This window comes from Diceros bicornis, chromosome 6 (assembly GCF_020826845.1).
Source record: "Diceros bicornis minor isolate mBicDic1 chromosome 6, mDicBic1.mat.cur, whole genome shotgun sequence".
Classification (NCBI taxonomy): domain Eukaryota; kingdom Metazoa; phylum Chordata; class Mammalia; order Perissodactyla; family Rhinocerotidae; genus Diceros; species Diceros bicornis.
The window spans coordinates 67,332,239-67,358,398 of NC_080745.1; the positions used below are offsets into that span (position 1 = coordinate 67,332,239).

The window sequence follows — 26,160 nt, forward strand, 5'->3', positions numbered from 1 at the left end:
TCCCCTGTGTATGCTGCCTTTAAGTGCCTGTATTATCTTCTGAAAGTGAAGGCTACATCTGACCTCAGGCAGACCAGGGTGGCCCTATTCAATAAGGAGGAGATGGAAAACGTGAAGATTTCAGGAGCAGAGATTTACTGAAAGCAGCCTGCTATTGGCTCTGTATGCTCTCAGGGTTTTCAATCCTGAAAAAAATACATCTTCTTCCTGTCCTGTCCTTAAGGAGAGGTGGACCTGCTGTAGGGACAGAGAGGTGGCCAAAGTCCTGACAAAGTGCTTGAGCCAGAGAGCATATGTAAATGCCAAAAACCATTTTCTTTCCACGCCATCTTGAACATTTTGGGGCCAGATATCTAGGGAGGAGGAGGTTCTTATGTCATCTCTGGCTTAGGTTGCGAGAAATGACTTATGAAAGACAGCTCAGGGGAAACTATAAAATTGTGATTTCTAATCCTTAAGGTTTTCAGACTTTCAGTAAAACCCCAAGATGGCTAAGTTCAGAAATTGCTCATGTTTAATCAGAGAGAGTTAAGATTTGGTTTTTTGAGTCATAAAAACAGGTTGGTTGGCCTTTCAGGGATAGATCAGCCTGAAAAATGAATACTTCCCAAAGAGTTTTTAAAGGATCAAGTGTTAGAAATAATTTGCCTTTCTTAGTGTAAGGCGGTTGGTACTGTTATCCAATACTGCTGGCCCCAGGTGGACCCATGGACCCACTTTGTACCTGGATGCAGTAGTGATTAAGCCATCACCATACTTTGTCTCTTAAAGGGTCATGATATCAAAGATGATTTCTCTCCTCCCCGCCTACCACCCCACCAGGCTAAAGGCACCTTGAGAAACTAAGCATTGTTTGAGAAAAGGAAACAGATCTGAGAAACTGTTGGGTGATAGCCGAAAAAAGAGGATCCACTGTCAGGAGTTTAAACTAGGCTTACTTTCCCCCAGGGCTACCTTTGTAACAGACTGTCTGTATTCATGTGCATTTACTTCCAAATTGTTCTTTGCATTTAGAATAAGTTTTAGGGATCTAAAGGAGCCTTAAAGAATTTAGTTAAACTATTACCACCACTACCTTCCCCAGGAAAACCCTCTAGATGAGGAAACTATGGCCCAGAGAAGTGAAGTATTTTGCCCAAGGTCACATAGTGACAGACCAAGACTGGGCCTAGTGCATTTCTTTATTCCGTTTCTCCTGTTGTAGAGGACAGAGTTGCAAAGGCTTGTCTAGGTTTGACCCTTAAGTGCAGACTAGGTAATACATTCTCTGAGAGCGACCCTTTGGAAGTCTTCTCTCAAGTCAGTTCCTGAAATCAAGCCTAAATCCCCACCTGACCATTCAAGGTCTAGAAATAAAGGCATTGCAGGTGTGGCAGGTATTCCAGGGGCTTCTGGCTTCACCAAAGTTTAGTTTTTTCATTCTTTGGACCACTACTCTTTATGTCCCCTAGTGACCAAAAAGAGCACAGCTGCTTCCTCTTGAACTTCAAGTATCTCAAAAATTCCATTTGCAGAGCGTTCTCAATCTCTTACTTTGACTTTTACAATAAATATTCCTAGGTATAGCTTAGTCAGAAAAGTAAAATATGAGGACCTAACACTTTCTCCTAAAATGGAATGTGCAGGCATAGACAGAAAAGCCAAAAACCAAAAAGCTTTTTATGCTCAAATAATTTTGTCCTGTGTCTCTGGATACAGAAATGTCAAGAGGGATAAATGAACTAGACTTCTGCTTTTATCATGCTCTAATTTATTAGTCTGTTATACATGATCCACCTTGTGAATGCCGATATTCTCTCTCCAGGAACATGAGCCAATATTTGCAGGATGAAGAGGTAGGATGGGAGCAGGCTGGTGACCCTCTAGAAAGCAAGAAGGGGGAAGTAGGCTCTGAGGGCAAAAGAGTCGAGAGAGGCATTTCTGAGGCCAAATGGTGTTGAAATAATATACCACAGGCCTTTTTCCTTGTCAGCGTAATCCAATTGAGAATGCCCAACGGCCCCTGATAAGAGTCACTCAGGAGTGAAGAGCTCCGCTACCAGGGAAAGCAGCTTATGTGTGCATTTTGGCTCAGGAATGTGCCAACCCAATGCTGGCCAAATGAGAAAAGGCTGTTGCAGGCTGGAGAACACAAGGCTCGTGGGAGGATGGTGACTGCTCTCCTGTAGGCTAGGAAGAGAGCATTCCCTTTTTAATAAGGGCAGTGCTTGATGCCACATGTTGAGGCCTTTGACATTGATTATTGGAGAGAGTGGCAGCTCTGACATGAAAAGAGAAAACAGTGTGAGGATTCATCCCCTTTTGGACACATCACCTTGTCATCTGAGAAGACAGGAGACTTGGGGGATGTCTGCAGATTCTCAAACTGACATTGGGCCAAACTGAGACTTCTCTGTTTTAATGTCATAATATAGGGAGTTGAGTTCCCTGCTAACTGGTGTTGAGTAGAGTATGAGCAGAACACCACTAAGACATCTCCAAAGGGCTTCACTTTGCTTTATATTGAAGTGGCCTATGAGCTTCTCCAGAAATGGTTTAATAATTCTTGTTGTAATTGTTCTTATTCAGCACTGATTAGCCAGAAGTTGGACCTGCATTTCATTTTAGAAGTGGGTGGCTTAGTCCTAGAAGGATCCCAAGTATTCTTTCTCCAATGGGGAGTAGAATTTCCCCTCCTTTTTGTACCCATTCCTTTTTTTTCTTCCCATCTTAGAACATGAACCAGTCTCCTTTAGAGCACCCCTCTACCTGATCTGTACTCTCTGTTTACTGGACTGTTTGTGCCTTGAAGTTGACAGCCTGCCAGGGTGGGAATTTTGGCTGCTTGGGAGGGGTATCAGATATCTCCTTGGTTGTGAAATTACTCAGCCTGCTTACTATGAGCAGCGTCATGGCCCCTTTCCCCTGAAGGACTCAGGCAACTCTTACTCTTCTGAAGAAGATCTAGACAATTGGATCTTAGTCTCCACACAGGCTGAGCCAGTAGGTGGAACACTAGAAACTTTTCTGTTCTGGCTTCGTAGGAAGTATAGAGTTCAATGGCCAGGAGCACAGATTTTGGAGTCAGGTGAACCTGGATTTGATTCCCATTTCCACCACATGCTAATTGTATGATCTTAGCTGGTGGGTGGATCTACTTATCCTTTCTAAGTCTCGTTTTCATCTTCAAAATGAGGATAATTATGAATAGAGAAGGTATATAAAGTGCTTAGCACACGACATGGTTCAAGGTAATAAATGGTAGCTGCTATTATTGTTATTTTTATCTCTTCTAAAAGGAGGATAAATATTTCAATCATTCGTTAAAAAAAGGAAGTCTATTCCTTTCTCTAATAACTATGTATACCTTGGAGAAAGCTGAAACTCTGAGAAATTAAAAGAGCTATCCAAGTTGCACCGTACATAAATAACAACCACCAGTTATCTTGGTATTTATCCTTAACTTGTATCGTTTTTAAGGTTTAGTAATCAAAGGTAGAAGGCTTATCTTTGAAGTTTTTGAATTTACTTAAATCTTAAGAAATAAACTTATAGTATTAAGAACATTGGACTGGGACTCTAGAGCCAAAAAACTCAAATAAGGGGCCGGCCCGGTGGCGTAGTAGTTAAGTTCGCGGTCTCCGCTTTGGCGGCCCAGGGTTCATGGGTTCTGATCCCTGGCATGGACCTACGCACTGCTCATCCAGCCATGCTGTGGTGGTGTCCAGTATATAAGGTAGAGGAAGATTGGCACAGGTGTTGGCTCAGCGACAGTCTTCCTCCAGCAAAAGAGGAAGATTGGCACCAGATGTTAGCTCAGGGCCAATCTTCCCTCACCAAAAAAAAAAAGTTGAATAATAATATCTTAGTTATATTTATTGCACATTTACTTTATGCATTGTACCATGTTGTACATGTATTAAATGAGATAATGTATGTAAATTGCTGAGCACAGTGCCTGGCACATAGTATATGCTCAATAAATGTTAGCCGTTGTTATTTATTTATTTATTTATTTTTTGCTGAGGAAGATTCACCCTGAGCTAACATCTGTTGCCAGTCTTCCTCTTTTTTTGCTTGAGGAAGATTAGCCCTGAGCTAACATCTGTGCCTGTCTTCCTCTGTTTTGTATGTGGGTCGCCCCCTCAGCATGGCTGACAAGTGATGTAGGTCTATGCTTGGGATCTGAACCCATGAACCTTGGGCTGCTGAAGTGGAGCACACCGAACCCAACCACTATGCCATGGGGCTGGCCCCTGCTGTTATTTATTTTTAAATGTAATTTATTTTAATTAACACCCATTTTATAGGTGATAAAATCAGACTTAGAAAAGTTAAGTATCTATCACATAGCCATTAAGTTGCAGAACTGGGATTTGAACCCTACTCTAAAGCCCATGTTTTTACCTAGTGCTGTCAACTTCTAGTCCTGGTTCTAACACTAACTGGCTTTGTGTAGAAATTATTTAACTTCCCTAAATCTTAATTACTGCCTCATTTGTAAATTATTTTTAGGGCCTGTTTTAGCTATAATATCCTAGGATTTGGAGGATTTTCTGAAATGACTAGTTGAAAATTAGGGCTTATTTATGTAGAGCACTATCACTCAAAGTATAATCTGTAAACCGTTTTAGGTTCACAAACTGCTGCTTGGTTGGTACACACTGGGTGTATATAGAAACTGAGAGAGAGCATTTAGAAATTTTTATAACATCTTGACAAAGTAATTTTTTGTATGTTGATTCTAATAATAAAAAAGTGGAGTTTGTATTATATCTTTTTTAAATTTCATTTTCTGGTAATTAGTTTTATTGTAGTTTATAAAACTATGGGTCTGCAATGGATTGACATTAAAAAAACAAACAAACAAACAGGGGCCAGCCTAGTGCTGTAGTGGTTAAGTTTGCACGCTCTGCTTCTGCACAGGGTTCACGGGTTCAGCTCCCGGGCACAGACCTACATGCTGCTTATGAAGCCGTGCTGTGGCAGGTATCCCACATATAAAGTTAGAGGAAGATGGGCACGGTTGTTAGCCCAGGGCCAATCTTCCTCAGCAAAAAGAGGAGGATTGGCAACGGATGTTAGCTTAGGGCTACTCTTCCTCACGTACACACACAAAAAAACCCTGGCCCTTCACCCCGGATAGTTTGAGAAGCACTATTCTAGAGGACTACATCTGAACATCTTACCAGAATTATGAATCAAAATTCTAGTTTTTTTTTTTTAATTATGTGTTTACAAAGAGGTACTGCTTAAATTAGAAATGTCCTTACTAGTGGTGCCCTGCTAGGAGCACAACCTCCCCTGCCGTGTCCCCTCCCCACCACCAAAAGCTGCAGGAGTTGTTCCTGTTAGTTTCTCTGATGCTCCCAGCAATCAGCAGTGGAACTTAGAGAGCAAAACTCCAATTCTGCCTAGACCAAACTCCTTTGGGCAAGTTACTTTTATATACCATAATTCTCTTTTTTTAGAGGAGTGAGGGAATGAGGGTGATTAGTGAAGATTCCTGGTGGACTCATTAAAAAGTCCTGCCCTTCTAGTTTTCCATCACTAAGTTTCTATAAAGCATTGACTCACAGAATGGAAGTGCTAGAATGAATGTATTTTAGCAATCATAGATTCCAACTACCTAATTTGACAGATGAGCTTGAGTATCATATGCCTGGCTATTGGTAGGAGTGAGACTGATGATCCCTTGTCCATTGACTGGATTGTATGCTGTATGTGCCTCCAGAGAGTTCTCCATGGGACGTTGTCTAAGCCTCTGTATAGTATCACTCCTGCCCCCTCCAAGCCTCTCAATGCCATATTGAACTCTTTTATCTTAAGAAGCAGAAGATTAGCAAATCAAGTCTAGCAATATATAAAAAGAATAATATACCAAGATTAAGTGAGGTTTACCCTGGGAATGCAAGGCTGATTCAATATCTGAAAACCAATTAACCTACCATATTAACATTCTAAAGAAGAAAAGCCACATGATTATATCAATTGATGAAGAAAAGGCACTTGACAAAGTATTCGTTCATGATAATGAGCATCTACAAAAAATTTATGACTAACATCACACTTTACAGTGAAACACTGAATGCGTTTACCCTAAAATTGGGAATAAGGCAAGATGTCTACTTTCATAGTACTGAAAGTCCTAGCCAGTGCAATGAGACAAGAAAAGGAAACAAAAGGCATGTAAATTGGAAAGAAAGAAATAAAACTGTCACTATTTGCAGATAACATAATTGTCTATGTAGAAAACCCCAAGAAATCTACAAAAAAAATCCTAGAACTAATAAGTGAGTTTAGTAAGGTCAAAGGATACAAAGTAAACACACAAATCAATCACATTTCTATATACTAACAATGAAGGTCTGGAAACTGAAATTGAAATACAATGCCATTTACAAACATGCCAAATAAAATTAAATACGTAGGTATAAATCTAACAAAACATATACGGAACTTGTATGCTGAAAACTACAGTACACTGATGAAAGAAATCAAGAAGATCTAAATAAATGGAGAGACATACCATGTGCATGGATTGGTAGGCACAACATAGTAAAGATGTTATTTCTCCCCAAACAGATCTATAGAATCAGTGTAATTCCTATCAAACTCCCAACAAGATTTTTTGTAAATAGAGACAAGTTTATCTTAAAATTGAAATGGAAAGGCAAAGGAACTAGAATATGGAAAACAGTATTGAAAAAAGAAGAATGAAGTTGGAGGAATCACACTACCTGATTTTAAGACTTAGAATATAGCTATAGGAATCAAGATGGTGCAGAGCTGTCAGAGATTTAGACCACAGATCAATGGAACAAAATAGGGGCTGGCCCGTGGCTTTGCAGTTAAGTGCACATGCTCCGCTACTGGCGGCCCGGGTTGGGAACCCCGGGCGCGCACTGAGGTACCGCTTCTCCAGCCATGCTGAGGCCGCATTCCACATACAGCAAAGAAGGATGTGCAACTATGACATACAACTATCTACTGGGGCTTTGGGGGAAAAGAAAGGAGGAGGATTGACAATAGATGTTAGCTCAGAGCCGGTTTTCCTCAGCAAAAAGAGGAGGATTAGCATGGATGTTAGCTCAGGGCTGATCTTCCTCCCCAAAAAAAAGGAACAAAATAGAGAACCTAGAATAGACTCACACAAATAAAGCCAATTGACTTTTGACAAAGATGCAAAGACAACTCAATGGAGAAAGGATCGTTTTCTTCAATAAATGGTGTTGGAACAATTAGACATCCATATGCGAAAAAAAATCCTCAATCTAAACCTTACATGTTATACAAAAATTAACTCAAAATAGATCATAGGTGTAAATGAAAAGCATAAATCTGTATACCTTTTAGGAGAAAACAGGAAAAATCTTTGTGACTTGGGATTAGGCAAGGAGTACTTAGACATGACACCAAAAACACAATGCACAAAAGAAAAAAATTGATACTCTGGACTTCATCCAAAGTAAAAATGTCTTTTTTCTTTTTTTTTTTTAAAGATTTTATTTATTTTTTTCTCCCCAAAGCCCCAGTAGATAGTCGTATGTCATAGCTGCACATCCTTTTAGTTGCTGTATGTGGGACTCGGCCTCAGGATGGACGGAGAAGTGGTGCCTCGGTGCGCGCCCGGGATCCGAACCCGGGCCACCAGCATCGGAGCGCGCGCACTTAACCACCAAGCCACGGGGCCGGCCCAAAAATGTCTTTTTTCTAAAAAAAGATATACAGATGGCCAACATGCACATGAAAAGATGTTCAACATCACTAATTACTAGGGAAATGCAAATTAAAACTACAATGAGATATCACCTTACACCTGTCAGAATGGCCATAATTACCAAGACAAAAAATAACAAATGTTGGAGAGGATGTAGAGAAAAGGGAACCCTCATACACTGCTGGTGGGAATGCAAACTGGTGCAGCCACTGTGGAAAATAGTATGTGGAAAATAGGATTTCTCAAAAAATTAAAAATAGAAATACCATACGACCCAGCTGTCCCACTACTGGGTATTTATCCAAAGAACGTGAAATCAACAATTCAAAGAGACTTATACACCCCTATGTTCATTGAAGCATTATTCACAATAGCCAAGATGTGGCAGCAACCCAAGTGCCCATCAACTGATGAATGGATAAAGAAGATGTGGTACATATATATAATGGAATACTACGCAGCTATAAAAAAAGACAAAATCATCCTATTTGCAACAACATGGATGGACCTTGAGGGTATTCTGTTAAGCGAAATAAGCCAGAGAAAGACCAACACCATATGATTTCACTCATATGTGGAAAATAAACAAACATGTGGATAAAGAGAACAGATTAGTGGTTACCAGAAGGGAAGGCGAAAGGGATAAAGGGGCACATATATATGGTGATGGATAAAAATTAGACTATTGGTGCTATTCGCTATAAACTATTGGTAGTGATCACTATAATGGTGATCATTATAAACCAATATGACCTCAATAAAATAATTGAAAAATAAAAAATAAAATGCAACTAAAATAAAAAAGTAAAAATGTCTGCTATATGAGAGATACTAGGAAAGGATTGAAAAGACAAGCTACAGACTGGGAGAAAACATTTGTAAATAATTTTATTGCCAATAAAGGACTTGAGTCCAGAATAGATAAAGAAGTCCCTAAACTCAACAGTAAGAAAACAACAATTCAATTAAAAAATAGGCAAAAGACTTGAACAGATATGTCACTAAAAAAGGATACATGGATGGCAAATAAGCACACAAAAAAGATGTCTGATGTCACTAGCCATTAGGGAAACACAAATTTGAACCACATAGAGATACCACTCCCTATCTACTAGAATGGCTTAAATAAAAATACTGAAAATACCATGTGTTGGAAAGGATGTGGATAAACTAGAATTCTCATTGCTCGTGGGAAGGCAAAGTGGCAAAGAGATTCTGGAAAACAGTTGGCAGTTTCTTATAAAGCCTAACATACACTTACCCTTTGACCCAGAAATCCCTCTCCTGGGTGTTTATCCTAGAGAAATGAAAACCAATGTTCTTCACACGAAAGCCTGTACACAAATATTTATAGCAGCTCTATTCATAATTTCCCCAAGCTGGAGAAGCCAAATATCCTTCAACTAGTGAATGGATAAACTATGGTACAGACGTGCAATGGAATACTACTCAGCAATAAAAAGGAAGCAAACTATTGATCTATGTAATAGTTTAGACAAATCTCAAAGGCTTCATGCTGAGTAAAAGAAGCCAGTCTCAAAAGGTCACATACTGTATGACTCCATTTATATGACCTTTTTGATAAAACTGTGTTGGTGGAGAACAGATTAGTGGTTGACAGGGGTTAGGGATGGAGAGAGGGTGTGACTACAAAGCGATAACAGAGGGAGTTTTCTGGAGCGATGAAACTGTTCTGTATCCTGATTGCCACAGTGATTACAGGGATCTACATGTGTGTTAAAATTTTTATAGGACTCTATACCAGAAAAGAGTCAGTTTTACTAAATTAAAAAATTTAACAAAAGAGGCAGAATGCACATGGCCTTGGTAGTGTCAAACCATGGCTGTAAAATTGCCCTAGTCTTTCACCGTGAAGGAAGACATGAAGCAAGTGTAGTTATTGCAACTGGATAAAGCTCAGAAAATCTGTCCCCTGTCCTGCCTCTCGATTAAATATTTTTTTCCATCTAGTCTTTTATATTTCAAATATACCAAACATGACCATTTTTTATTATTTATTTATTTTGTGAGGAAGATCAGCCCTGAGTTAACATCCATGCTAATCCTCCTCTTTTTGCTGAGGAAGACTGGCTCTGAGCTAACATCTATTGGCAATCCTCCTCCTTTTTTTTTTTCCCCCAAAGCCCCAGTAGATAGTTGTATGTCATAGCTGCACATCCTTCTAGTTGCTGTATGTGGGACACGGCCTCAGCATGGCCGGAGAAGCGGTGTGTCGGTGCGCGCCCAGGATCCGAACCGGGCCGCCAGTAGCGGAGCGCGCGCACTTAACCGCTAAGCCATGGGGCCGGCCCTAAACATGACCATTTTTTAAATGACAGACCAAAATGTGTATGATACAGTTGTGTTGCTAAAGCAGCAAGACTAGATGACTTTAAATTTTTTAATATGCTTTTAAAAATTATTTTATATATTTCAGTTTTTCCAAATATTTCTGTTCCTTACTTCTCAACCCTCTACCACATTGTACACGCAAAGGTGTTTCTCTAGATTTTTTCTGCAAATTGTACATCTCTAGGTGGGGGTATGAGGGATGAGAAGCAGGTTTTATACAGCTGATGTAATCGCTGTACAGACAAGCTTGGAAAATGCTACCCAATCTGCCAATTAATTAAAGCATTAATCTGAGGAGCAGCCGGGCCCAGGGAATGTTTACCCAGAGAAGGAGGTGGTAGGAATTGAGTGGGAAGCTTCCTGTATTTGCATGAAAATGAAAGTGCTTAGGAAACGCAGCTTCCTTTTGTGTCCAAAGGTGCGCAGCCTTGATCATGTCCCTAAATCTTTCTGGCCTATTTAAGAAGCCTTTTAGGGAGCTGGTCTCTGAAAGATGGAAGCACAGCAGACTCTAGAAAAACAAATTAAACCTTGGGCAGAGTCGGGTAGGAAGCAAGTCCAGTGTAGTGTAGCTTCTTAGACCTGGAATGAAACCTTCTATATTCAGGAGTATGTGCTAGTAATTAGGTAGAATATATCTAATGGTTTTACAAGTTTTGGCACCATCTATAAGAATGGGTTCAAATCCCAGCTCTGCCTCTTATTAGCTGTGTGATTGGGGGCCAATCATGTATCTTATCTGAGCCTTATTTTTCTCATCTGTAAAATAAAGATTATAAATTGCCCCTTCATCTCAGGACAGTTAGCCCTCTGCTTGCTCTCTGCGGAATGGAGGCTGGAAAATGCTTAGGACCTTCCAAGATTGCAGACTACCTCCTTGAGTAGGGACTGCGCAGTCTTTTGTTCCTTTTAGGCTTATTTTTCAGCAAAGGACTATAATCCTCAAGTTTTCCCCTCACCTTCCTGGAATGTGCTACATTCTTTAGCTCTAAGAGAAGTGACCTTGACCATAACAGCAAAAGACAAAGACAGCAGCACCTCATCCTAGGATCTCTTTGGCCATGTTGGCTGTACTCAAGATGAGGTTTACCTGTTATCACTAGGGAGGGTGGTGAAATGGACATGGAAAATTGACCCAGCAATATTTGATGATATTAAAGAATTACTGTTAATTTTTTTTAATTGTGGTAAAATATATATAACATAAAATTTACCATCTTAACCATTTTATAGTTAATTTTTTAAACATAATAGTGTGGTTTTTAAAGCTTGATCTTTTTAGAGCTACATACTAAAAATTTTACAGATAAAATGATATAGTGTCTGGAATTTGATTCAAGGTAATCCAGAGGGAAGAAGATGGACCCAGCTACTAAGAACTCTAGCCCCGTGGCATAGATAGGAAGGGCCTTTTTCTAGGGTTTAGCTTTTTGTTAGATGGCATCTCTTCATTCTTGTTTCTTTTCTTGCAGAACTCGCAGAAATTGAGCCCAATGTATTCCTTCGTCCATTTCTGGAGGTGATTCGCTCTGAAGATACCACTGGCCCTATCACTGGACTGGCACTCACCTCTGTCAACAAGTTCCTGTCCTATGCGCTCATAGGTGAGAGCTCAGGCTTTGTTGGATGACCACAGCACTTCATTTACTCCCTCTCCTGGTGTGATCAGGCTTTAGGCAGTGAGCTGGTGATACTGAAAAGTTTTTCTCCCCAGCATCTGTTTCCTTGTAGAAGAGAAATAGGATTGTTATTGGTTACTCATCATGCTAATTGACTCAGGTTGTGCAGAATGGAGAGGGAGAGGAGGTGTCCTTGGGACTCTGGTTTTTTGTTGCTTTGGAGGGAGTTAAGGGTATGGTGCCCTTGGAAGTTTGGTTTGGTTTGGTTTATTTTTAGTTATTTTTCAAATATAATGCATGCTTATTTTAAGAAGATAAACAATAAAGAGTTGCCTAAAAGAAAAGTTAATGTTCTCGCCTCTATCTTTCTGAATGCTTCTCCTCCTCCTTTAAGTAAATAATGTTAACAGCATGGTTTGAATCTTTCTGTACCTTTCTCTACGTGTATATAAATATATACAAAGCACCACTTTTTTAAAAAAGAAATAAAAATAGGATTATGTGCTACATATTTTCATTTTTCACTTAGTAATATTAACTTAGAAAGATGTATATGATATAATTATCCGATTTATTTTTCCCCTAATTTTATTGAGATATAATTGACTTATAATATTGTATTAGTTTAAGGTGTACAACATAGTGATTTGATATATGTATATGTTGTGAAATGATTACCACAATAAGTTTAGTTAACATTCATCACCTCACATAGTCACAAATTTGTTTTTCTTATAAGAACTTTTAAGATCTACTCTCTTAGCAACTTTCAGATATACAATACAGTATTGTTAAATATAGGTCATGCTGCACATTACATCCCCAGAACTAATTAATCTTATAAGTGGAAGTTTGTGTATTCTTTTTTTATTGTGGTAAAAAACATAAAATTTGCCTTTTTAGTCATTTTTAAGTATATAATTCAGAGGCATTAATTACATTCACAAAGTTATGCAACCATCACCACTATCTATTTCCCAAACTTTTTCATCACATCAAAAAGAAACTCTAACCATTAAGCAATAATATACCATTTCCCCCTCTCCTCAGCCCCTGGTATGATTTTTTTGTCTTTGTAGTAACCATATAATTTCCATAGTATAGATATAACACAATTCATTCAGTCATTCTCTTATTGATTAATATTTAGGCTGTTTCCTATTTTGAGCCTTTATAAATAATACTCAAATAAGCATCCTTGTTCATATGTCCTTATTTATTAAGTTTCCTTTTGTATGATAGATTCCTGTACTTGGAATTTCTAGATTAAAGGCTATGTGCACATTACATTTTCATAGGTACTACCAGCTTGCTTTCCCAAAAGATTACAGCATTTGCACTTCAACAGTAATGTTTGAGAGTTTCCATTTCCCCACCCTGTCACTGGCACTGAATATTATCAGTATTCTTTATTTGTGCTAATTTGGTGGATGAATACTGATATTTTGTTGTTTTTATTTCCTTGAGGTTGAACATTTGAATTTCTTCTCCTTTGCCTATTTTATGGAGTTTTTTGTTTGTTTCTCTTATCAATTTGTAGGAGTTGTTTGTATAATGGAAATATTAACCCATCATCTATCATAGTATTACAAATATTTTCTCTGAATCTAGCCCTAATATTTTATCCAGTCTATTATTTATCTCTGAATTTGTTTATGGTGTCTTTTTTGGATTCCTTTTTAGTTGGTCTTGTCACTCAGGATCCTGAATTCCTTTCCCCCTATTGCCAGCCCATGTACAAGGGTGAGGAACATAGAAAACAGGCAGCTGTCTTTGTTTCTAAGTAGGGACACAAGAAAAGAGGCAGCTCAGACTGTTGCTAGCCAGAAAGGAAAATGGCCTTCAGTTCAGGGCAAGAAAACCGTTTCTAGCAAGTTGGATTTGCTTAGCTGAAGCATTCAGGATCCTGAGCAGGAGTCTTGGGTGCCAGCTAGGTTCTGAATAGGTACATCAGCCTCTCCAGGTACCCTAGTCCTAGCGTCATAGTTTTTCTAAGCAAAATTCAGGCCCAGCTGCTTCCAGCCATGCCCTGAGCACCACCTGCAGGTCATCTCTCTTCACAGCCTCCAGCAGCTGCCCCCTGTGCCTTTTCCCTCTGCTCTCTTGCCAGTGTTACTCTCTCCCCTTCCTGGGCTTGGCAGACCAGCTGGTCATTGGAGACTTCAGACCAGCTGGTCATTGCAGTTTCCTGTGGTGGGAAAAGAGAATGCTGGAGGTGGTGATTGCAGTGGGCATGAGAAAAGAAGCAGGAAGGAGTGTATGAAAGCCAGAAAGCAAAGGAGATGAGACTGGCAAATTTCCCTGTAGGGTGCTCCAGAGTGGCCAGGAAAGGAAGACACTCTAAGGAAGGGGTCCTGGGAAAGACAAAGTCTGCTAAGTGAGCCCAAGCTAAACAATATTTTGTTTAGGCTGCCCTTCTAGAAGAAATTACCCCCCATCTCTCAAGCCTGTGACCCAAGGCTTCTAGGATTATTTTAGGTCCTACTCCAAGGACCAGCCTTTTGTTTGGCCCCACACAGCTGCCAGACCAGGATTTGTGCCACTGATTGCCTGGCTTGCTGGCAGGCCCTGCCTGTGGTTCTGAAGACCTGTCACTCTTACCTGCCTTTTTAGAAAATTAACTTTGGCTACTTCATTCAAGCTCAGAGGATAAGAGCTACAAAAAGATCAGTAGAGCTTAAACTAACAAGGGAGATTACTGAAAGAGAGGAAGAAATGGACCTCTGGGAGCCTTGTGACGTGAAAGCAAGGCTGCCATTCACTGAGCTCTGAAACACTACACAACACTGAGAAGGACTTGGATTTCCTGTGCAAAGAAAGGTCCTGCTATGGACCCTGGAGAGCTGAATAAGGACCATCAGGCAGGGCTATGAAAGAGGACTCAGGCAAGGGCTTTGAGAGTATAGGATTTTCTGTGTTGATTGGGAGAAACACGGAGAGTCATGATAGAAGGAGCTGCGTCACCCCATGTACTATATATCATCATGAAATTGGCTTCCTTCTGCGTGACTTCTAAAATAGCCACTCCTGGTGCTGAGTAGAGGCATGCTGTAAATAGGACAAAGAGAGTCTTTGACTAGGTGTCAGAGACTAAGCAGGACAGAAGAGAAAGAAGAAAACAAATGAAAACCACTCACAATTAATGAAAGTCTTCTGGCTCATTGTTGCAAGAGAAATGTTCTGATTTCTTAGCCATCCCATGAGCTTTAGGCTCAGGAACTCCATTAATTTCAGGTACTAGGAAAGAGAAAATGGTAAGAATTTTTTCTAATTCCCACCACTTAAAACTAGGTGCTCCTACATTACACTGTGCTACCTCTGGAGCAACTTTGTCACTCGCAAAGCTTTGTCACGTCACTGCCTTTTTTTCCTACGTATGTTCCCCTTTCAAGGACAATGCAGGCAGTTCTGCAGAACCTTTGCAGGCCTTGATGAAGGCCTCTTTGGCTACTCCTTGTGGATATTTAACACATGAATGGGAGCAGAGTTTCCCCCTTGGCAGCATTTGTGTTAGCTTCCAGCATGGTTCTGGTTGTCTGAGCTACCTTTTCCCCTCTTCTTATTCACAGCTGAATTCTCCCTCCTTCAGTTAGCCAGCCTCCAGTCCTGTTTAGTTAAGCTTGGTAACAGGATTCTTGCTCTGTGTCATATTGTTTTAAATAAGAATGAAACCAAAGCAGGAAGAGGTCTCTGATTTGCTGTAATGTGGCACCCAGATATGAGTATTGGCAGCAGTGACTTTCTTCCACCTACTCCTCTACCTCAGTTGCATCTGAACACAAAATTCCAGAAGCAACCAGAGAGAGATGTGTGTTAAAAGAGAGCACCCGAGGGGCTGGCCCGGTGGCGCAAGCAGTTAAGCGCGCGCGCTCCGCTGCAGCGGCCTGGGGTTCGCCGGTTCGGATCCCGGGCACACACTGATGCACCGCTTGTCAAGCCATGCTGTGGTGGCCTCCCATGTAAAGTGGAGGAAGATGGGCATGGATGTTAGCCCAGGGCCAGTCTTCCTCAGCAAAAAAAAAAAAAAAAAGAAAACAAAAAAAGGAGGAGGCTTGGCAGATGTTAGCACAGGGCTGATCTCCTCACAAAAAAAAAAAAAAAGGACACACGAAAAGAGAAAGGCAGCAACCTTGGCATTCCAAGCTCTGGCCCTATTCGGCCCTTGCTTGGGCCAAAATCTTATATTTTCAGGTCCTTCCTCTATGAAATGAATAGCTTTACACCAGTGATTCCCAAAGTGTGGTCCCCTGACTAGCAGTGTTAACTTCATTTGGAATCTTGTTAGAAATGCAGATTCTCAGGCCCCGCTCTAGACCTACTAAATCAAAAATTTGGGGAGTGAGCCCAGCAATTTGTATTTTTAACAAGCCCGCCAAGTGATTCTGATGTATGTTTAAGTTTGAGAACCACTGTTTTACACAGTGAAGTTTGTGTTAAGGAGCTCATTAAACCTGGTTATGGGCAAAGATTCTCAGGTAGCTCAAGGAGCAACTGGTTAGGGAATAGAGAGGAGAAAACCAAAGTCTCTTAAAGCAGTCCCTAGACAGGATGTCTTGTCTTTTCTCTCCACATCATTTAGTCTTTCCTTTTTCACTGGAGCAGATCCCACTCATGAGGGCACAGCAGAGGGCATGGAAAACATGGCAGATGCTGTCACACACGCCCGTTTTGTGGGCACGGATCCTGCCAGCGATGAGGTTGTCCTGATGAAAATCCTTCAGGTAAATGGAGGGGAAGAGCAATTAGGCTAATGGCCAGGAGCTGGTGCTGCCAGCTCTACTTACCAGCACCCGGGTCTGTCGGCAGCATGAAGCTGTGTTTTGACTCCACTGGGGCTTAGGGAGCTACTTTGTTTCCAAACAAGCAGCTCAGGTACCCAAAGTAAAAGCTTTTTCTAAGGAAAATAATTAAAAGCTTTAATGAATTGATATCAAATATCGGAAGTTCTTAATACATTTGTACCTCTGGCAGACTGTATCTGTGCCATCATCTATTGGGCTTGTGGGCTAGGGCTGGAATGAGTGCTGAACTATGTCAGGGTCACGCAGAGTAAAGACAGTTCCCAAGACAAGCTCCTGGGAGATCCCCCTACCAACTGAAACGAGGTCAACATTCTGGCTAACCTCTCCTTCTCACCCCTGAGTGCTTCCGTAGGAGACTAGAGGAACAGGAGGCAGCTTCTCTCCCCTCAGGTACCCTCTTCACCCAGCCTGCCTTGTTTATTACAGTATCTCCTCTTTCTTCGTGCTAGGTGCTGCGGACTCTGTTGCTGACCCCAGTGGGTGCCCACCTAACCAATGAATCTGTGTGTGAGATTATGCAGTCTTGTTTCCGGATCTGCTTTGAAATGAGGCTCAGTGGTAGGTACTTAAATATTGGGCCCTTCACCATTCCTGGGAACGGTGTCTGTAAGTATGTGTACAGGATGCTGTCCCTGAACCCCAGAAGGATGGAAAACTCAGGACTACTCTATCACCTACCTTGAGGAGCCATAGGGTTCTAGAAGTCTCTGTACTTAATTGTTTGTTGTACAGCTAGAATAGAGACCTTAGCTCATTGTGCCAGGGCAGGAATTGGGATAAATCCCAGACTGACTCAGCCCAGGCACTAAATCTCCCTTCCTTGGGGTTTCTGGGATTGACACCAGCCTGCAACCCCTGAGAAGACATCTTTGCGCCCCTTTTTCTCCTGACTCAGTAGTGCCACCTAGTGGGTCAGTGAAGTCATGGCTGCCGGGTTGAGCTCGAGCTGGTTTTAATAAGTTTGGCATAATCCTTAGTAAACAAGGTTTGGAGGGGAGTCTGTTCTGAGAAGCCTCCTGATAATAGCACAGCAAGTAATGACACCTGTGTTATTTGTTTTTGCCTGGGCAGAGTTATTGAGAAAATCCGCAGAGCACACTCTCGTAGACATGGTGCAGCTGCTCTTCACAAGGTAAACCTGCTGCTGTTTGCTTCAGCCTGGCTGCCCAGGCCTCCTGAGCCTGGCTGCTTCCACACAGCCACTTCAGGGACCTGGCCAACCCCACAGCCACATCAGAGGCCACTGGGATTATGGATGGGGGTAGTTCTCTGGGCCCAGGGTTGCCGAGCAAGGGAGGAGGAGGAGGGAGCTGGCTTGGCCTCAGGGGGAGACAGAGGGTTATTTGATCTAGGCTGACAGACCTCGTTCTGCTTGCCAAACTTGTGTCTGTTTCTGTACAGGTAGCAGCTGGGAAAGGGAACCCAGAGAGGAAGCGAAACTCAAGGGACCCTGGATAGGTTGCTGAGCTCCCAGAGCTCAGCTAAATTTCTGTGAAGAAGGACCAAGGCTAGGGTGACTAACAGTCCTGGTTTGCCCAGACTGTCCCAGTTTTGGCACTGAAAGTCTCGGGCAAACCAAGACTGTCGGTAACCCTCATCAAGGCCCTCAACTTAGGGCCTAGGAGGCCTTTCTATACTATGCCTAACTGTCTGTTTCCTGCACCTCCTTTCAATAGGCTAATTTTGAGAAGAGCTGAGGTAAAGGCTTTATTAAAGCCTCCTCTAGGGGATATTGATAATGGGGGAGGTTATACATGTCTGGGTTATATGGGGAATCAATGTACCTTCTGCTCAGTTTTGCTGTGAACCTAAAATTTCTCTAAAAAATAGTCTATTAAAGAAAAAAAGCTCCCCCTGGGATTTCTTTTTGCTTTCAGATCTGTAAATAATAATCCTTATTATCTACAAACTAGACCTGCCCCTGGACCCTGCTGCAAAGACTTTCTTACTCCTCAGGCTCAAATTTACTAGTTTCAAAATTTCAACCTGCCTTTTACTTCTCACCCTGTCCCCAGTCTCCTGGGGTTTTGATAGACTGCACTCTCCCCATCTCGTGGCTTTCAGCAATACTTGCCAAGTGAACACAAGTAGGAAGGAGTTGTTTAAGGATGAAGAGCCCTCACAATCCGGTAGCTCTTAGTCACCTTGTCCTGATGACTACCTTCTTTTTTAGAAAGTGTCTATGTCATACATCCCCCAGTTCCTGTGGCTCTTTGATGAAGCCCTGAATATGGTGAAATTAGCCTGCTTCTCTTCCTAGCTTTTCCTGAGAGACAGGGTATGCTCTGGCCCAGAGCATCTTTGGGCTGTGGCTGGTGTGGAGGGGGAGGTTTGTTATTATCCCTAATGACATCCATGGGTCTCTCTATTCTATAGGTTACCTCAGTTTAAAGAAGAACCCAAGAACTATGTGGGGACCAACATGAAGAAGGTATGACTTGCTGTCCCTCATCCAAACCTTAATCTCCCAACTTCAGTGCTATGGGGATTTTCCTGGATACCCTTGCTTAGCAAATACGTGCCTTTGCCTAAACAGGTCTGCTTGGTATCTAGATATGGCTATCACTCTTTTAGTGAGAAATTTATTCTTTCCCAGATACCTCTCCTTCCCCATCCTTTCCTTTCCAGCCTATCTTTGTTGACCCCACATAAGCTGGTGACCCAGTCCTTCACAGAAACTGGGTGAGGCCCAATAGGCTAGGCTAAAAATGTATGTTGACAAAAGTCAAAGTCCTGCCATGTCCTCAGGGCCCAGCTTTGTCAGCAGGTAGGAGGCCTAGAGAAGCTATGCCCCAAATCCCACCCTAGTGCTGGATTAGGCTGGGCTCGCTTGGGCTAGTCTCTGTTGACAAGACAAATCAAGCCTGACTCCAGATCAGAAGGTTCTCAAACTGCTAGGAGAAGAGTGGTGGTCAGAAGAACGGCCTCTTTCTATCTTGAACTGAAGCCCCGGACTTCACAGCCCTCTGATGAGGATTCTGCTTGTAGCCCTAAGAGGTTCTGCCCATGGAGATGACCCTTGGCTGTTTGGTGCATGCACCTGACCTTCTCCTCTCCCCTGCCATCCATCCCCATTCCTGCTTTGTGCCCTGTTGGCGTGTGTCTAAGTTTATTTCACTCTGTTTAAATCGTTCGTTTGACTGTCTTTCACAGATTTCTCCATGTCTCCTCAACAAACTGGAGCTAAGTAGTGGGGAGCAGACCAAAGCCCTGAACCAGTTAGAGAGGGTACTACTCTTTAAGAACCTCAAGGTCTCTCTCCCTCTCCCTCTCCTTTCCCCCTTTTTATTTACTTATTTAAATGTTTATTTTTTATATGTAACATCTGGGTCACATTTCCATTGTGTAGAGCACAACTTACCCCTCCCTAGTAACACAGCACGGCTTTGGAAGAGTTGCATGTGTTTATAGCTTTGCGATGTTGGGAATCCTCCTGGGGAGTCTGTTTGCCTGGATCCAGAAGGAAGCCTTGAACTGGTGATACATCATGTAGTGAGCCTAGATGGAGAGCTTGGGTCCTGCTGACATTTTGTGGGGACGCTTAGTATCTACCATTTCTAGGGGAACCATGAAGGACCTCCAAGCAAGACCCTTCCCTTCTCTACGCTCTCCCTGTCTCAGAGCTCACAGAGAGAGCTTCAGCAAAGTCCTTGACTCTATTTGGATACCTAACGGGGTTTGGAAGGAAAGGGTAGTCCATCTAGTTGGGGTCTTTTTTTTCTCGGTTACCATTAAAGGGGTCATTTCAAGGTTTAGGACTCTGGATGGATGGAAAGCTAGGTACCAGGATAGCTCAGGACACTGGGAATTCTTTGGGATCTACAAAGATGCCTTCTGTCCTTTAAAAGCCAAGATGTAGGGGAGCTTAGGAGAGGGATCCAAACTAAAGATTACTCTAATCCCCATATCCCTGCCTTAGGGAAAGGAGGAAGAAAAGGAGGTATGGGTTGTCTAGGTTATCTGTCACAAGACTGTGCATGCTAGAGGTTTGGTTGTAGGTATCCAGGTCATTGAAGATAAAGAGAACTCTGTGTGTGTCTAGACCTAGCTAGACAGTCCATAGGCCTGTGTTCTCTTTGCATGCATTGTCTCAAGTTTCATTTGTGTGCTTGCCTAATCTCAAGTTGCTGCTCTCTTCACTGGCTATCCAGCATTTTGCCATTAGGTCTTAACCTAAGACCTGCCCTTTCTCTGCAAAGTTTATACTGTCCTTTGGAAATATACGGATAATGTGGTATAGGGTTCCATGAACACCTACTGCCCCTCCACCTTAGGACCTTAGGACAGGGAGCACAGCTTTACTTTTTAAGGGCTGAGAGTTTTGTGAGAAATGGCAGCCTCTCAGCCCCTGCTTCAGCCAGGAGGCAGAGAACACTCATTGAAAAGATCAGGTTGGACTAGCTTTGCAGAGGATATAGAAGGAAACAGTTAGGAAGGATTGATACTAGTGTAGCAAGAATCTCAATGAGTGACTGGCTTCTCAGTGGAAGTAGGACTGCCTGGACTCCCTGAAATTGAGGGGCTGCCTGGAGAGAAGAGATATCTCACAAAAGTGGATCCAGATATTAGTACTTTTTGGAGCTCAGTGACAATTGCCAATAAGCCAGGGGGTTCTTATTTTTCCTCATTGGTCTCTTGGGCTTCTTGCCTGTCTGCATGTTTGGCTAACTCTTACCCCCAGAACATTTTTTACCACGAACTTGACCCAGATGAGCTTCAATGGTTCCTGGAGAGAGCATCTTGGTTCCTGCTCAGCCACAGTGCTCAGAGCACTTGAAGCTCCATTCTAGGCATATGACTGCAGGCATTTTGGAGATGGAGGGACAAGAAGTGTAAATCCAATGCAGGCTGTTGCTGTGTTACTAAGAGCTGGGGGCGAGGCTCAGCTGTTGGGCCTCTCTCCTTTATGGGTGGAGCTATGGGTAGGGAAGGAAGAATTATGTGGTTTCTAAGCAAGGGATCAAAGGTTACCCAGGTTCTGGAGGGCTTGGGGGAGGTTGAGGAAGGGGACCTGTCCCCCAAATATCAGAAGGAATTGAGCAGGCCAAGGATAATATGGGTATATTCAGCCTTTAGACAGAGGCAGGGAGGAAAAGTGCTTCTACTCTCTTTAGAGTCATTCTAATGGTTCCTGGAAGAGAATTGCTGTTGCCCAATCCAGGAATGGTCCATCAGCCTAGGAATAGTTTACTTTAGCTCTGTAGAGGGACTGGGTTCAAATGCTAACTGAGAAGGCAGCAGGACAAGGAAAAGGAAATGGGCCTAACTAAACAAAGCAGCTGTGAACCTAGGGTGGAGAAAATGCATAAAGACTTACATCCTAGAGTAGTCAACAGATGATAGAGATTTTCCTCTGTGACTAAAAGGAAGCTATAGGAGAAATAGAAATACAGCAAGAGAGAGGGAAATGGAATAGAGCAAAAGTCCAAAAAATCAGTAGCCTTACCATCTGAAAACATAAAATTGCATTTAGAAAGACCAACAGTGAGTACAGGAGGTGTCATTGATATACCAAAATTGAGAGCAGTAGAGAGCAGAACAGTAGCGTGACATCACTCTCCAGCCTCAACTCCACAAATCAGCTGGGATACCACTCCTTCCTTAACTCCAAGGAATGAGCCTTTGACCAATTTGATGCAGAAATTTCAGAGAGTAAGGCTCTCATAGTTGGATAAGAACTAGGAGTAGGAGGCTGCTCTGCAGGTAGTTGAGGAGGAAAGCCCAGGAGTCCAGGACCTATAGGTCTGAAGCTTCGGGCAAAGGAGCCCCTGCCCTTACCCTTTCTGCAGGAGAGTCAGGCACCATTTACAGGACTCAGGATTGCCACCCAGGACTCAGGGAAGCAGAGTGATGTGTGAGGGCTGGCCTTATCAATGACCAGCCTAAAAGCAGAATGTCACCTTCCACGTGGAGGCTGCCAGGCTGACCTGTAACGTGGCAAGAGTAGAAGCCAGGTTAGAGGGGTAGCAATGTGTTCTGATGGTCTAGATTCTTCCTTTGGCACAGATGTGGGGTGTAGGCTGTTTTCTAGGGACTAGTAGGACTAAGAGAAGGGAGATTTCTAGGAATAGAGTAGTAATTTGAATACCAGTGCTAATGAGGTGTGATATTTGCAGCTGAAAATGAGAGCAGGAGGCATGAGTGATTCATCCAAGTGGAAGAAACAGAAGAGATCCCCCCGGCCCCCACGCCATATGACCAAAGTCACACCAGGTTCAGAGCTACCCACCCCCAATGGAACCACCTTATCCTCTAACCTCACTGGTGAGTGCCCTGGGCTGCTTCCTCTGATTAGAATAGATAGAAGAAAAGCTCCTTCCTTTCTTAGGGATTTTGACATTGAAGACCAACCGACTGATGGGTTTTGGTCTTTCTGCTGAGAGCAAAAAGAGAAAACTCCAGATCAGATCAGACTTTAACCATTTGGCAATTCTGCTTTGACTTAAGGTTGTTATCCTTCCAGAGGGACTCTGACTACTTTAGAGACCAGTGTGTGTGGAGATTAGTATGCAGTCTAGGAAACAGAGCCCTGGTATCATAGAGTGTATGTGTTTCCCACAGAATCTGTCTTCTTCAGGCCTCACTTACTTTGCTTGGCAGGTGGCATGCCCTTCATTGATGTGCCCACTCCCATCTCCTCTGCAAGTTCAGAAGCTGCTTCAGCAGTGGTCAGCCCCTCTACAGACAGCGGCCTGGAGTTTTCCTCCCAGACCACTTCCAAGGAGGACCTCACTGACCTAGAGCAACCTGGCTCTCCAGGATACAGCACAGCTGCAGAGCCTGGCAGCAGCGAGCTAGGGGTTCCTGAGCAGCCTGAACTCCAGGTATGGGTTTGCTTTCTAAAGGCCCCTCTCTAGTCTACTACTGTGGGAATTGGCTTGATCCTTTGGATCCGTTATCCAGGCCTTGGCTCAAAAGAAGTTTAGGGTAGGGGGGTTCTTCTCTGTTTCCTAGAATTAGCTGTGCTGCCTAGAAAACCCACAGCATGACTCATGTGAAAGGTAGCTCATGGGATTTATCAAGTTATGCATACAGGTGTGCTTGGCAAAGGTGAGAGAGTGGCCATGGCTTTTTCTGGAAGGTAGTAATCTAAATCCCAAGCCTATGAGAGCCTCTGTTGCCTCTAGGGTTCTGGTCACTGTAGGTCAGTGATGCCTTAGGAGATGTTTTCTGAGTCCTTTATCATACTCCTGTCCTGAGCCATCTTGCATTGATTCATAGCCCACTGAGCTGGCCCTACACCTGAGACACTTAGAGGACAGATTCTTCAGGGTAGTAAGTTCCAAGTTGTTCGTGCCTCATCCCTATTCCTATATCCCCTTTTTTGTTCATAGCAGGAAGGGGCCCATGTGGAAAAGGGCCAATCAGCATCCGTGGAATCCATCCCTGAAGTATTAGAGGAGTGCACATCCCCTGCTGACCACTCTGACTCTGCCTCTGTCCATGACATGGATTACGTCAATCCCCGGGGTGTGCGCTTCACACAGTCCTCCCAGAAAGAAGGTGAGTACTCTCTAGCAGGCTCTGCCCATTCACCTTCTGTATCCTACCCACTAAGCTGCTTGAGCCTAGACCATCTTGGACCCAAGGTGTCTGCTGGTCCAAGTTGTAGGCCATTTTCTAGTCAGGAAATGGAAATCAAGCCAGAGGACTGTTGGAATGGATGGAGTCCTTCCCTAACTTATAAAGAGAGGGAGTTTGGTGGACAATAGGAAGTGAGAGGGAAGAATAGAAAGCTCGAGACTTTTAACAAAAAGATAAGATCATCAATTCTGATTCCCTTCAATAAGTGAGACTAGTCTCCTTACTGCCCCAGAAAAAACTTTTTTTTACTTGAAGAGAATCACTTATCTGAAATTGTCTTGTATAATGCAGGGCAGGCTAGGTCAGGGTGTCAAGCCAGTTGTTTCTTAGAAGTCTCACTTCTCTCTTGGCCTTCCCCAGGTACAGCTTTGGTCCCCTATGGTCTTCCCTGCATTCGCGAGCTCTTCCGCTTCCTCATCTCCCTCACCAATCCACACGACCGCCACAACTCAGAGGTTATGATCCACATGGGACTGCATTTGCTGACAGTGGCTCTTGAATCAGCTCCTGTAGCCCACTGCCAAACCCTTTTGGGCCTCATCAAGGATGAGATGTGCCGCCACTTATTCCAGGTAAGATTGGATTTCTAGAGGGGCTCCAAACCCCTAGCTGTTTTTCAGAGTCTCTCAAGGGCCAGGGGAGCACAGGGAGGTTTGGCTGATTTGTACGAAGAGTATAGGACCGAGGAAAGAACCTCCCTCCCCAGTTGGCCAGTGGCCGTAGTCGAGAGGACTCCAGTAGTTCTCCAGGGACTCTGGCAGCCAAAGAGATATATAGGAATGGCTAAGTATAGAGTTCCCGCAGAGCACAGGACCTTAGTGGCAACTTCACACGGTTTATTCTCCTGCTTTTCTCTTGGTTGAGCCATAGTCCGATTCGGAAACGTAATAGCCTACCCTACTCTGATCTCCAGCTACTCAGTGTAGAGCGATTGAACCTTTATGCTGCTTCCCTGCGAGTATGCTTCCTACTGTTTGAGAGCATGAGGGAGCACCTCAAGTTCCAACTGGAGGTGAGTTTCTTGAACTTGGAAGAAGAAGAAAAAAGAATAGGAAGATGTATGGCATCTTCAGTGGGCCCAGCTCTGTCATGCTTCAGGGGGTGGATTTAGGGGCTTCTGTAGGAGAGTACTTTTAACATGCATAGTTTGGTTCATTGGCTGGCTTCTTTAGTGAAGAAGTTAAAAGGAGCCCAGAGAGGGGGCTGGCCCAGTGGTGTAGTGGTTAAGTTCAGCATGCTCTGCTTTGGCAGCCTGAGTTCACGGGTTTGGAACCCCAGGCGCAGACCTACAGCCATCCTGTGGTGGCACCCCACACTCAAAATAGTGGCAGATTGGCCACAGATGTTAGCTCAGGGCGAATCTTCCTCAGCAAAAAAAAAAAAAAAAAGAAAAAGACCCCAGAGAAAACTGGCTGGCTATTAAATGGGAGAACCCAAATATGAGGACTGGCAGGTAACCTCACCATGAGTGGGTACAGCTCTTCTACCTAGCAGTTCCTCTGCAAGACAGGCAGGCAAGCCAAGCTGGCTTTGTCACTAAATTGCAAAAAGGACCTCTGAGTAGGGTCAGGCCATGCTCACATAGAGAGCACAAAAAGGGCAACAGGCAACTTGTTTTGGGTCAGATGTGAGGTAGAGAGCCAGGCCTCCCCTAACATGGAGGCAAAAGAGGGGGATGTATTTAGGGGATAGAATACCTTTAAGTGTGTCTTACTGCATGCCTCCTGGCTGGGCTTCTTCCTGATTAATGTTTTTCCTATCCAATTTGTCTCTTCCTTGAATCCTTTCCCCACCCAAATGGCAATTACTGGGTTATTGCCAGATGTACATCAAAAAGCTCATGGAGATCATCACTGTGGAGAATCCCAAGATGCCTTATGAGATGAAGGAGATGGCACTGGAGGCTATTGTGCAGCTCTGGCACATCCCCAGCTTTGTCACCGAGCTCTATATCAACTATGATTGTGACTACTACTGTTCCAACCTCTTTGAAGACCTCACCAAGCTGCTGTCCAAGGTGCTGAGCGTTATTTCCAGCCTCTAGAATGAAGGGGCTATTAAGGAAGTCTCTCTGGTGGTAGTGAGGATGCTACATACAAGGAGG

The 26,160-nt window shown here is 43.1% G+C and overlaps 1 protein-coding gene across 9 annotated transcripts in view; it reads left to right on the plus strand.

The window, feature by feature from the left end:
• The window catches only part of GBF1 (golgi brefeldin A resistant guanine nucleotide exchange factor 1), a 113,689-nt gene that overhangs the window by 71,726 nt on the left and 15,803 nt on the right, over positions 1-26,160 (plus strand). For 6 of the 9 annotated variants that reach the window (XM_058543849.1, XM_058543850.1, XM_058543848.1 and 3 more), the window contains 11 exons: positions 11,524-11,655; positions 16,273-16,391; positions 16,922-17,030; positions 17,544-17,604; positions 18,849-18,903; positions 22,589-22,736; positions 23,073-23,296; positions 23,807-23,975; positions 24,417-24,628; positions 24,970-25,068; positions 25,879-26,073. In XM_058543849.1, coding sequence (XP_058399832.1) covers positions 11,524-11,655; positions 16,273-16,391; positions 16,922-17,030; positions 17,544-17,604; positions 18,849-18,903; positions 22,589-22,736; positions 23,073-23,296; positions 23,807-23,975; positions 24,417-24,628; positions 24,970-25,068; positions 25,879-26,073 — 1,523 coding nt within the window. Of the gene's footprint in view, positions 1-11,523; positions 11,656-16,272; positions 16,392-16,921; positions 17,031-17,543; positions 17,605-18,848; positions 18,904-19,625; positions 19,725-22,588; positions 22,737-23,072; positions 23,297-23,806; positions 23,976-24,416; positions 24,629-24,969; positions 25,069-25,878; positions 26,074-26,160 lie in introns of all 9 variants that reach the window. The other 3 variants (XM_058543851.1, XM_058543854.1, XM_058543856.1) reach the window with 2 other exon arrangements.